The following is a 12,970-nucleotide window of genomic DNA, read 5'->3' on the forward strand; positions in this document are numbered from 1 at the left end:
TACAGTCCACAAAAAATCATCGTATCTTCAAACCACATTTTAAAAGATCATAATGCTTCCCAATTTTAAGTCACAGAACAGAAATTCCCTCCTGACATGACTGCTGCGTCCATGGCAGCATTATAACAAGCTCTGGTGACTAGATCCATAGCTGATATTTGTGGACAGTTGGATTTAGTACACGTAGCAAATCAGAATAATTAGTAAAAACAGAAAACCAAACATCACTACAACAAATCTAAAACAACAAGATACTGGAAATAAACAAATATGTGCGAGTAATTTAGACAAAAACCAAGAGTGCCGGCTAATTACCAGCCTTCAAAGCTAGGCATCAGGCGCCGGTATAACGTGGAGATACGCCGTCTGCATCAGCCAGACTTCCCGCTGATAATCCGGCTGCACCCAGCACTCCACCCGCGCCGACGCCTGCAGCTGCACGTCGGGAATGACCAGCGTGCTGGTGTAGTACTCGCTCTCATTGTACAACATACGGTACGCCGCCAATGTCTCCCCGGACATGGTGTCTCGCAGCGCCGGTGGGACATGCTTGGGGGAGGGGCGTCGCGGCGGAGGCGTGGTCATCGGGCCCACGAACGGATGCAGCGCGTGCAATGCGGGCGCCTCCAGCCACTGCGTGTTGAAGCGCCAGATGAAGCCCATCATAGCGTGGAAGTAGTCGGTAGGCAAAGTCAGCGTGGTGGCGCACTGGAAGCGCGCCTCCCCGGAGCGGACGACGGTGACGTTGGGCAGCGGCGTCGGGAAGAGCTCGCGAGCGGTGGGCATCACGTGCAAGCGGAAGGTCTGCAGCGGACAGTACGGATGCGTTTCCCGCGTCGGAGGCGGGCATTCCTGCTGGCAGGCCACCTCACCGCGGGACGCCCAGGTGACGTTGCGCATGGTCAGCGTGGCGGAGGCGGCCGCCCAGTCCACCGTGTGACGGATGTCGGCGGATGCCACGTAATTCTCATTGCGGCCGCTGTAGGCCAGCAATTCGTTGTCATGGTGCCAGAAGACGGCCGCCCGGTCGTTAGGGCGCGGTCCGGGAGTTATCTGTAGCGGTGTGCAGTGGAAAGTGGCCGTGCCGCCGGAATTGACGCGCACCACCGGCCAGCTTTCCAGTGTGACGGCGGATCGCAGCGCGGCGGGGATGGGCAGATGAATTCGTCCGTCGATCGGCTGCCGAGCCGCCTGGCTCAGCACCGCGTCCACTAAAGGCAACCGGTGTGTAATCAGCTTACCTTCTACTTACAGTTGGTCAGATTTGAGCCAAATTAAGGGATGTGTGTGTGTGCCGGTACACAGGACCAAGACCTTTCGCTTCCGCGCGCTCCCAAAAATATTTGTTCACTGTTTTAGGACGTTTTCGCAGCCGAATTGGCCCGCACAAATCGTTAGCACTGAAACCGCACAGAGAAGCGCTTTCGCATTATGCTATCTACAAAGTATCTTTTGCATTTCTATAATTCATCATGGTCAGTGCAAACGTCGCGGGCATTCCGATAAGAGCAAGACCGACTTGAGTGTCTCGTGACCTAGCTCGATTTGTTGTTAATCCGTGTACATAAGTTCACTGTAAATCCGATTTATATTGCCATACTTTTGCGAGCCAACTCACATTGCAAAAACGCCGGCTGACAGCTCTGGTATCCGCATCCTGGGTGGTGCACTTGGCAGGCCTGACCATAACCATAATCGGTCAACATCCCGATTATTGCTGACACGTACAGGTTGCGCGTTAGCGCGTTTGCGTCTTCAAGTAAAACAGACGTCAGATTACGCTGTGCGTGCCGCTGCACTGTCGCGGCAGGCACAGTTCGCCGTTTTAGTTCGCCTGCCGTCCCTACAGTTGACTTACCGAGCTTAGAGCCTTTCACGTGCTTCATTACTGACGTCCAGTCTTCAAAGGTCTATCGAAGAATGCACACCAAAAAACAATATAACGCAAGAATACTTATTGCGTCCCAATGTTGTCATGTACGAGTGTACGTACGACATGTACGTACACGAAATTCTCGAGATTCTGCAATGTTACCTACCTAGCAACTGCGATGTACTGGCTGCAGTTACTGCGGTTCATGTTCAGTTGCGATATGTCGAGTTACAATAAAGATGCGTATTTCCCGATACGGTACTGATACATACGTACTGCTACATCTATCACAAATGTTAAATGCAAGTACTGTATTGGTTTTTCACATTCTTTATATTTCGTCCAGTCTTATCTGTGTACTGCAGCGCGTACGCGTGGCTTTCTACGAAGCTGCAAATAACTTTAGAAAACAACAATAAGGTAACTATGACTTACGGTGGCCCAACAAAGTGCCAAACTGGCAATGTTCCCAGATGGAAAGTTAATGACGTGTACAATTAAATGTAGCATTTTAATTTTGGTAAATCTGCATGAGCGGCAGGGAATTGTGCTGGCGCTCATGGCCTTAGCAACAGTAGGTATACAAATTGATAAGTCATTCAAAGTTTTCAGAAATTCTGGCAATTTTATTAGCGATATTTCCGAAATCCCAGATAACTGCTGAGTTTTAGAAAACTTGTAAGGCAGCGAGTCTAATTTTTGTTGTACAGTTAGTAAAGACTAAAGACTAGTTATTAAAATCACGCAAGCACTCGACGCTGTGGCAGTGTGCATGCGCCATGCATCAGTTGCGAGTCACTTATCATAGTACAATGTGTATTCAGCTGCTGAATGTTTTGTACGAAAATGCAGCTGCGCGATTTCATACAATCGCACATTTTTTCGGTAGTTTCCTAATTATTTAGGCGAATTTTTAAATATTTTTAAATGTCAAATTGGATGGCGACTTTCAGCGATTCATTTTGGTTTTTGCCTGAATCAGCAGGGCGCAATCCGAGGGAAACCGAGAAATGGCTGAAAAAGGCGCCGATGGAGGAATCGAACCCCGGCTACGTCGTTAGATCCGCGTAGGCAGTACCACTGCACCACGGCGCAATACGTTGAAATCATTTGAAAGATTTTGTCGCTGTACGTGAGCCGCTTCTCTCCTCACACCTGGATTCCAATGCTGATGAATTTCGTGGTTTGTGTCGCAGCACTGGGTGCTTGCTTGTTGACAGCCAGTACAAAGATCTTGTGCTCAACGACATGAAAAGTTTTATGTAAAATAATTTATTCGAACAGATAATTATTTAGAAAAATATCAAGAATTCGACTGCCTAGTACTAGTACTAGTAATATGTCACACGATGCGTAATAATAATTGCGTATAGCGATCCGTACCATATTAAAATCTTAAAATCTTTAGCTAGGTCCTAAAACTAACGTCTTCGAAATCAGTCAAAATGCCGCAATAAGAGCTGAGCTCTTAAAAAACTAAAAAAAGCAAGATAACAAAATTAAATAAACGATTTACGGCAGGTTGTTGACAAATAAATTATTATTGCCAAGCTTCACTGCATCTTTGTATGCACTGAGCCAGAATGTCCGATTTCGTTTTCTTTAACGGCCAAACAGTTCAAACTACAACATAGGTTAGTATCAAGGGAAGTAATAAACAGGCGTTACTCTGAACTCTAAAGAAGCAAATTCGTGCGTGCTGCAGAGCCATGCGTACAAAGGGGGTATTGCTAAAGTCTGTGACTGTGACTGTGACTGGGTGACTGTGACTGGGTGGGAGTTTATGCGACTGAGAGCATATTTGACTGTGACCTCTTGTGACTGTGTTAGACTGGGCCTGGGAACGATTGGGACTGTGGCCATCTGGGACTGGGAACAGTGTTCGCTACTTAACGCCAAATCGACAGAAAGCGCACTTCCGGTCAATTTAAACGCAAGTTGTTTTCAGAATTGTCACATTTTCAACGCATGTTGTTGTCAATAAAAAATTTTATATAGGGGGAAAACCATGCCAGTCGAACCAATTCACGGCAGTGCTGCCGTCATCCGGCTGGAATGTGACGTTACGGCAGTACATGCGGCTAAATCAGGCGCGGTACATAATATAAGCACCATGTTTAGCCACAACGTGTATGTATGTCTCGGTTTTCAAATAAACTGTACTTGCGTTTAAATTGACCGGAAGTGCGCTTTCTGTCGATTTGGCGTTAAGTAGCGAACACTGTTCCCAGTCCCAGAAGGCCACAGTCCCAATCGTTCCCAGGCCCAGTCTAACACAGTCACAAGAGGTCACAGTCACAGATGCTCCCAGTCACATAAACTCCCACTCCCATCCAGTCTCACCCAGTCCCACCCAGTCACATTCACAGACTTCAGCAATACTACAGGGGTGCATATACAGTATCAGCCGCTACTGCATGGTGGCGCTAATAAGCCCGGCTGTATATATGTTCGCACGTCTTACGGCTCAGCCGGGCTATGCAGGCGACTGCGAGTAGTACTCGGCAGGGAGTAATTTTTTATTCTATACTTAAATTTCCATTTTCAGCAAGAATTTTTCGCGGTGACATTATTCTGTCAATCTTGTTTATTCATAAGTTGTTACGATTATTTATTCAACATTTTTTGTTATTTTACATTAAATCTTTACGGTGGCTTAATTCAGTAAATGTCTTTAAACTCGCAGTCATGACTTAATTTATGCTATACCATTTAATTCGATTTATATTTTGCTATAATATCATGTCAATATTCTGTTGTAGCTCGTAATATTTTAGGACATATTATGTCTTGCAAGTTGCAGTCCGCCCGAGGACGCCGAAAAAAATTGGCGACGGCCTTTTAATTGCTGTAGCTTGATAACTGACGCAATAAAACAAGGAACCGGTATTTTATTTATAATGTTAATTTTTTAACGAGTTTCCTGGAACTTCTCGATAGTTCTAAGGACAGATTCTTGTTCCATAATTACACCATTAATCAATTCTTAGTAAATAAAAATAAACTGTCACAACAAATAACTTAAAAATGAACTAATTAATTTAAATTAACCACATTATCAATTTAAATTAACCGTTACAACATCGGCGCAAACTGTATCCATCACAAATTCATCATGAGTCGACTGAGAATATTATTTTTTTTTTAATTAACGGCAATTTTAATGCAATCGGCCTGGAATTTACAGACGTAACGGGCATCCGCATCCTCCGTCTCGGCGGCGTGCAGGTCGGTGTCGTGGCCGGCGAGATGAACAGCGCACTGTGGCTAAAGGAGCGATAGTCCGCCGGCACCACCGTGCCTAGAAAAAAACAGAAAAAATAAAGCCATGCGGGAAAAAAGTGCATAAAATAAAGAAAAAATTTCAGTTAAGTTAGGCATTCGCCAAAAATGATTTTTAATAATTTCAATCTGGCAAAACTATCTACGAACAGAAAATTATTCTGGAGGAGAGCCAAAGAAATCGATGAAAAAGTTCGCATGAGAAATTAAATGCTCAATCAATTTAATTTTTTTAAGGCGGCGAGAAATGCAAGATATTAGGAAATTAATTTGGAAGCGCAATCAAATAAATCAACAAGAAAGTAAATAAACGGAAAATAAACGAAAACGAAATAAACGGAAAATCTGAAACTGAATTACCTGATGATTATTATAATTATTTAACTGGAAAATAGATAAATAATAACAGGTCCGCGCATACGCCATAATTACTGTATAATTTCCACAGAAACACGAAATAAATAAATTATACATTTGTAAAACTGGGTGTCTGTAATAATCCCGGTACAAAAACCGGTGCCTATATAAACTTGAGTGGGAAGAATTTCCGCATTATTATTTTGAAAAATCAGCAAACAGTTCAACATAATGCAGAAAAAATTGAAACAGAAATCAAATAAATCAGCGAACAAGTACGAATGAAAAAATTATTAATTAAATAAATTGTCATAAGAGAATAACTTGAAAAAATAGTTAAAAAAAGTCAGAGAAAAATAAAAGATCAAATTTATAGAAACCACATTTACGAAACCAGAGAAAAATAACGTAACTACTTAGGCCAGCGAAGTCTAAAAAAAATAATGTTCCACTGATCCGAGCACTAACGGTGACTAACCTGCCCCCTGAAAATCCACGGTAATAGTACGCATATGCACTCAAATAAACGTCGGAATCGGGAATCGTATGGAACCCCAACAGTAACACCAGCGGATAGTGCGTTTTCGGTCTGATCTGCTCATTCGCGAAGCACTGCGCCCGTTGGATCATATGCCGCAACAACGGCACATGCTCCGCCGTCAAATCCTGGACGGTGTCGATGGGCTCCAAAAAAAGGACTAAATAATGGTGGCGGACGGGATGGAGTCAGACAAAATGACGATGGCTTCATCGAGGTACAGTTGGCGCGCGGTTTTCTGTAGGAAGCCCAACCCCAAGCGCTGTTGGGGGACACCTCCCAGATGGTCTCCAGAGGGGGCCCGGTGACGCGCCGCCCCGGGCCGGCGTCGTAGGCGGAGAGGGAGGTGAGGGGGGGGGGGGCAAACTGATGGAGGTGATTACGGGGGTTTGCGTCTCCCATCGCGGGGCGGGCGGCGCTGCGACATGATGCAGCGTCACGCTTCGCCGATAAATTGGCCAAATTAGTGCTTCGGCCGCATTGCAAGACCGGATGATTGCTACAGAAAATTCCCGAACTGTGAAAAAACCGGGTATACGCGGGCTGGGGATGGTAGTACAGATTTACAAATGGAAAGATCAAAAATCAAAAGAAAATTCAGAAGAGTGAGAAGACTGTCGAGGAATTCAAGGCGTCCATGGCTGCGCAGCACGCCGCTTCAACGCATGCAAACGTGCGCTCAGATGGTGGAGAAGATTCCAACAACTTTTACACGGTAAAATTCTTCAATGATTCTGAAAGGAAGGATACAAACTATCCCATTACCGGCATTACGAATGACTCAAAGAACACAATCACCATAAACTTGAGTTCTTCTCACAGGCACAGAAACGGTAAAATGAGCTGTGAGAAGTTAAAAGCCGAATAAAATGAATAAAATCGTCTATCGTTGAGCAATGGCCTTTACAGTGATTTACGGCTGGGAATGCCATTAAATGGGCACCTGGCACCTGCAGCCGTTTCCGGTTCCATTGGAATTGTGTAGTGGTATTGGAGTCGGACATGTCGCGACATGAATCAATATGTTGTCAGACGTTGTGGATGTCTTGATGAATTTTCTAACTTCTCCGAGTTTTCTCCTCTTAACTTTGTTCGGTTTGTTAGAATGCTTGGCAAGTTGAATCCCCTGACGAAATCACACAATCTCCTGAATCTGGGCAGGCTAATCCACACAGCAGCCCAACCATTGTGCCTTCGTTCAGCCAGTGGGCAGAGGAGATTTTGCGGAGATGCTGTTGTCTACGCGCAATCGACGGCAACGGCTAAAAGTACTGCAAACGCCAGCAGCGCTGCGTCCGTGGCCAACCAGACTGCTGCCAGCAACATGCTCTGCGATCAGCTCATCGCCTCCCTTCGCGCCTCCATCGTGCCAGGCTCGCGCGTGTCCTGCGGTGTGTGCCGTGTGCCGGCCGCGGCGTTGACGCTGTATTACGGGACAGACCGTATTGCCAGGTGCAGTCTGTGAACGCATACAATAAGTTAACCTGCAGATACTCGGTGTTGATGGTGTGGGATTTTTCAAATTTGCTCTCCGAACTGTTGATCTGTCTTAGCAATTCTCATTTGTTTAGATTTTTGCCGACCAGACGTTGAAGTCCTGTTTAGCGGGTTGTCTGCTCTTGATGTAATAATAATAATAATAATAGTGGCGCCATTGGACGTTCAGTACTGAGTACTGACTGTGTAACTGGTAACAGTACATTGCTTTTTCCCTGGGCAGACGGATTTCCCTGCAGCGCGCCACTCCCGATGAGCTGGAGCTGCTGGCCGGCGCCTGTGATCCCGCTGAGGATGTGCTGGACGCGTCCTGCCACACAGCGGGCCAGCTGCATGTGGACGCTTTCGCCAGCAAACTGGACGTGGAGCAGGCGGGGCTGCTGCGCTGCATCAGCATGGACCTGCTGTCGGAACAGCAGCGCGGCCAGACCATCACAGCGCAACTCTCCCACATGAGGGTCTACAGTAAGCTGGCTATTTGCCTCAACGGATTTTCTGTAAATTTTAAGTATACTACAGATATTATTCATATTCGTCCGTTATCTTAATTTATTTAATAAATTATTTTACTTTTGTTACTTATTAAATATTTTTAATTATTTAATAGTTAAAGTTCACTACGAGTTCTCGTATTTATTATTATTAAAGTTCTCGTATTTATTAATTCCGGTATTATTTCCTAGCTTTTATCTAATTTTCTGAGTTATTTGAATATTTTTTGTAGAATAATTTTACGAAAGAATTAATAATAAAATGCATATTTGGATGCAGTTAAAAATTAATAGAATTCCACAACATTTTTATGAGAAAAAAATTAATTTGTTACGCTGGTTAAATTCTGGATTTCTTGAGTAACTATGAAGACCGACGACTGTCCTTTGAGACGTGCAATTGCAGGGACAGGCGGCTTCTCCCAGCCTCCCCGACTATACCGCGCGGCGCCAGCACGTTCGGCTCCTGATCGTCCTCTTCCCTACTCTCCACGGGTGGCGCGTCGGTGCTGCGCTGCAGCGGCCGACAGTGGCGCTTGACGCAGCCCGGGCGCTGGCCGCTGCGCAGCAGCCCTCCATCGCCTTCATGGCCTTCCGCAGCGGTGTCCATCACCAGATGCTCCCGGTGGAGAACGGCCACCGTGTCACCCTCACTTACAACCTCGCACTAACGCCCGCGACCCTCCCGGACGTCGTCGGCAGCCAGACCGCGGTCGACAGCGAGACCTTCGTCCGCGACACCTTGACACAGCTACTGGCAGAGTCCAGTTTCTTACCGAAGGGCGGTCTCCTGGGTTTCGGACTGCAGTATCCCTATCCGCCGGCGTACCCGCCGTGCCCCGACGACCGTGAACGGACGAAAAGTATTGGAAGAATGATGGGTTATCTGCAAGGCCGCGACGCCATGGTCAAGCGAGTGTGCGAGGCGCTGTCGCTGCCCGTCCGCCTTAAGCTGTGCACCCAGGGCGAGCTGCGCCTGCGGCGCCACCCCGATCGGCCGCGGGAGCATTTCCCAGGGGCCGTGCTGACGGAGCGCGTCATGCAGTTCCAAGTTCTCTACGATTTCGACGGTGAGGAGTTGTTTGATCTCATGGCGGAGGAAGAAGGGGCGATTGTGCTGTTGCCCGAGGAGATTGATCCGTACGAGCTGGATGACGAGGAGGAATACCGTCTCGCGGACAAACTGCGGGAGCGGGTCGCGGCAATCCACTGGATTACCGAGCTGACGCAGCACAACGTCACTCGGACGCCGTACGCCATGAGGGATCACAAGCGGGCGTCGTATGAGTACTGCAGTGGGACCATGTGTCTGGTGGCGGCCGTTGGCCCGGCGGGTGACCGACAGGCGGTGTTCCGGTCTCCTTTGTCATCGTCGGACGAGCGGCCCGATGGGTCGCATGCCGATGCCGATGGACGGACCCTTCGGGACTTGTTTGCGCCCGTGGTATCTAATTAGGCTGCGATCATACTACTTGTGAAGCGAGAAGCGGCTCATATACAGCGACAAAGTATTTCAAAGGATTTCAACGTACTTATTGCGCCGTGGTGCAGTGGTGCTGCCTACGCGGATCTAACGACGTGCTAACGACGCATTAGCACTGCACTAGGCCCACTCGACACGCACTTTAAGTGACTTCTGTAAGATACATGTGCCGGAAGTTCTGTAACGTTTTTGACCCCACCTCTCACCGCTGACTGGACGCTCGAGTTCAAAGTGTTCTGTATCTAAAAGAAACTCTCCTGGCTCCGTTACGAACTTGCGATACAGAACTCGCATTTCTCACCAGAAGTGCAGGTCGATCTCACCAAGTGTATTAACAAAATATTTTCCCTTGCTACACTTAACCCCCCAACATCTTTTCTGGTTTTCGCATATTAGAGCTTGTTCTAGACACTCAACGGTGACGATAACGGTGATGACTCACCACAAATTTATCGTTTTCTTGCTCCTACCGTATCGTTACGGTCGTTGTGAACACGATAAAACACCATGCTATCGTTGTTACTACCCGGTAGCTCCCAGCTCCTAACAGAAGAGGCAAGCTACCGTTATGCCACAAGAAACTAGTATAAAAAACATTCCTCTATTTTTTAAAATAATCAGAAGAGCAGTTACTGCAAAGAAAACGTTTCTAAAGAATTTTTTGCGAGTAGCTGAAAGATCGGAAGTAGCGTGTGTGCTCAAACTGCGACCCCATAAGCGGCTGTCACGTCTCTGCACATCCACTTCAGTAATTTTGTTTACAGCGAGACCGGACCGAGTCCGAACCGACTTCGAGTCTATCGTTATCGGTGTGCTCAGCGAACAAGCTAACTCTCGCACGATGGCGATTACCGTCACGGTAACGGATCGTCATCGTCACCGTGGTGTGTCTAGAACAAGCTCTATTGTCTTTTTCGAACTTTCTTTGAATCACTAACGCCTGGCTCAAGGTGATCCGCGCTCTAGGCAAACACATTCTTCGGATGATACTGTAGCGATAGAAGTTGTACAACCATAAGACCACCCAGTTATGATTCATCATTGCGTTATGAGTATCTGTCCATTTTACCGGCTAGCTGTTCTTCACAATTTCCAGAATTCAGTCATGCATTCGCTTGTTACAGCTTGATCAGCTTGTTAAACTCTTGTCTAAATCTTGCTCCTTGTCATGCATTGTTCTTGTCATTAAACATGCCGTGAACTTCCGTTGTTACGTTCCGTAATTGTGTTACGTCAGTGAGAGCGTCCACGACCGCGCCGTTGCCGGCCGCGCCAACCTTTCATCCCAACATCCCACACAACATCGTGGTACGGTCAACACGCCAACCCACTAGAACAGCTGCCAGATCGGCTACTGTTACAATACAGTACCTTTTCACACACAAGTCTACTCTGTATATGAGAGATAACTTAATTTGAGTTCACTACTAGCACTAATCGTTCCAGTTTTGACATCACTGGATCCGCAATGAAAAGCTACACTAGCAAAAATATAAGTAAACAGCGCCTGTATCGAAATGTAATTTGTGAAAAATCAATTGATTTTGTGATGTGAGTGCGAGCCTCGCTGTACGCTAAAAGTTTCGACTGCATAACTGGAAAATTTTGAGTTGTGGTCTCGTTGCGTTTTAAGATTGACCGCTGTGCCATTGGTAGGAGCTGTTTTACAGAACTTAATCCAGAAGCCTTTGCGCACGGCGTCCACCAGAATTCCTAATTACAGGACAGTCATTTTTCTGTATCGTGCAATTATCGGTTAAATACGGACCTTCGCAGAAGACCAGTTTGCAGTCCTCGTTGGGCTGGTAGGAGCCGAGGTAGTCCTGCATGTCGGTGTGCTCGTGGTTGTTGAGAGCGGTTGCCGGTGGCCGCGCCAGCCACGTGATCAGACTCGTCTTCGCGATGGACGTCTCGTCCTGCGGCAGCACGGGCACTTGTCTGAACACACACACCGGCGCGTAATTAAATTTCATTAAAATTAATTTACAATTGAAATGAAATTCCACGGTTATGTAAAATATTACCCCAATTAAACTAAAACTAAATTATACGCCTAATTTATTACCCACATTAAATTACGAGTAAAAGTAATTTCCACGGTTAATTCAAAATATGTAACTAACATTAATTTGCGATAAAATCATAGAAACCAAATTAAAATATTGACAATAAAATTATACGGTTGAACTTCATTAGTTAAAATCATAATTAAAATACTGGGACCATAACTGGGTGTAACGGAGGGACGCTCCGCCCTCCTGAGTAGCTATTCGCTGTTTCTGGGGATTTCCACCCCGCACATTGCTGCGCTGTTTTGACGGATCTGCAGCAGTTGCACTGGCTGCAGGATCCTTCCTTGTGAGTCCGGTGCTGGCTGCGCCACGGTGCGCATTAGATTCGGCATTAAAGCCTCATCCGGGTTCACCGCTGTTTCGCTGTCGAGGATACGCGTGGCGCCCATACGGCCCCGCGTTATATGGGTTTTGTCCTTTATTCGGCATCTGCCAGCCCATGTGTCAATACGGGAGCGCACAATTACACTAATTCAAATAATTAAATTTTAAAACATTAAAAAAACATCCAAAAATAGCTGAATTTCTAAGGATTCTAATGTTACCAAGTATATGGTGATCTGACGCGGTCGTGTCCGGGAATCTCCCTTGTTAGTAGTGTACGTGTCGGAAACATAAAGGTACGTATTAAATTTTTACGTGTAATGCAGCGTAGTGTACAATACACCGAAGTGAAGCAAAATGGGGCTGCAGGACTGTAAGGATACAAGAAGGATACATAAGGGACACTAGGTGGATACCGCAAGATACTGGGAACACAGACACATGCTATAAGCCTACAACCACAAGCCCGGAAAAATTTAACGTGTACTGTATGCCCTCGTCACCATCTAGACAAGTTTGCCACATCTTATTTGAGTTATTTCTTTATTAATTTGAAGGGAAGTGTTTGTAGGCAGTGCGGAAAAAACCGAAGTTTGCTATGTGGCGCCAGTAAATCTGCATTACCAATACATGTATCTGTATACTGTGTGTTGAATACAAATGCAGGTCGTTACACGACATTTCATAACTCGACATTTTACAATGTAACGTTTTACAACGCACATTTCATGACCGTAACGTTTCATGACCGCAACGTTTCACAAATGTAACATTTCATGACAGCAACTTTTCATAACCGTAACGTTTCATGACCACAGCGTTCCATAAATAATTTTAGCCATTTTTTTCTCATTTCGAATTAGTAAAAGCCAACAGTGAAACAGATTTTATCATTGTTTAGCGCCATGAAACGTTACGTCATGAAATGTCGGGTTGCGAAATGTTATACAATCATGCAGGTAGGTACTGTACTAATATTATGTCGGGCAGCAAAAACATGCGCAGGTTTCAGCTGGCAAATCAGTATTTCGAGCTTTTTCGTCAAATTCAATG

The 12,970-nt window shown here is 46.0% G+C and overlaps 2 protein-coding genes across 3 annotated transcripts; one reads left to right on the plus strand and one right to left on the minus strand.

The window, feature by feature from the left end:
- Positions 1-263: 263 nt before the first annotated feature.
- Positions 264-1,974, minus strand: LOC129602490 (uncharacterized). 2 transcript variants are annotated; one of them, XM_055501515.1, is made up of 3 exons: positions 1,859-1,974; positions 1,619-1,753; positions 264-1,211 (listed from the first exon to the last, which is right to left on the minus strand). In XM_055501515.1, the coding sequence occupies exons 1-3, from the start codon at positions 1,884-1,886 to the stop codon at positions 328-330; spliced, it is 1,047 nt and encodes a 348-aa protein (XP_055357490.1). In that variant the 5' UTR covers positions 1,887-1,974; the 3' UTR covers positions 264-327. The 2 variants fall into 2 exon arrangements, 1 of the variants encoding a protein (XP_055357490.1); XR_008692414.1 differs by lacking the exon at positions 1,859-1,974 and having other exon boundaries at positions 1,074-1,400.
- Positions 1,975-7,107: 5,133 nt separating this feature from the next.
- On the plus strand, positions 7,108-10,612 carry LOC129602489 (uncharacterized). The gene is made up of 5 exons (XM_055501514.1): positions 7,108-7,502; positions 7,771-8,012; positions 8,445-8,491; positions 8,559-9,676; positions 10,416-10,612. Exons 1-4 carry the CDS (start codon positions 7,156-7,158, stop codon positions 9,492-9,494), a joined length of 1,572 nt encoding a protein of 523 aa, XP_055357489.1. The 5' UTR covers positions 7,108-7,155; the 3' UTR covers positions 9,495-9,676; positions 10,416-10,612.
- The last annotated feature ends 2,358 nt before the right edge of the window (positions 10,613-12,970 follow it).

The sequence above is a fragment of the Paramacrobiotus metropolitanus genome, unplaced genomic scaffold (genome assembly GCF_019649055.1).
Source record: "Paramacrobiotus metropolitanus isolate TYO unplaced genomic scaffold, Prichtersi_v1.0 Parri_scaffold0000506, whole genome shotgun sequence".
NCBI lineage: Eukaryota > Metazoa > Tardigrada > Eutardigrada > Parachela > Macrobiotidae > Paramacrobiotus > Paramacrobiotus metropolitanus.

Bases quoted from the DNA above. Each gene is read 5' to 3' on its own strand.
- LOC129602490 (XM_055501515.1), bottom strand. From the start codon at position 1,886: ATGAAGCACGTGAAAGGCTCTAAGCTCG. The intron at 1,754-1,858 runs GTAAGTCAACTG...TTTTACTTGAAG, and splicing joins CGTGAAAGGCTCTAAGCTCG to ACGCAAACGCGCTAACGCGC. The intron at 1,212-1,618 runs GTGAGTTGGCTC...GGTTGCCTTTAG, and splicing joins TCAGCCGGCGTTTTTGCAAT to TGGACGCGGTGCTGAGCCAG.
- LOC129602489 (XM_055501514.1), top strand. From the start codon at position 7,156: ATGCTTGGCAAGTTGAATCCCCTGACGAAATCACACAATCTCCTGAAT. The intron at 7,503-7,770 runs GTGCAGTCTGTG...TTCCCTGGGCAG, and splicing joins GGGACAGACCGTATTGCCAG to ACGGATTTCCCTGCAGCGCG. The intron at 8,492-8,558 runs GCACGTTCGGCT...GCTGCGCTGCAG, and splicing joins GACTATACCGCGCGGCGCCA to CGGCCGACAGTGGCGCTTGA.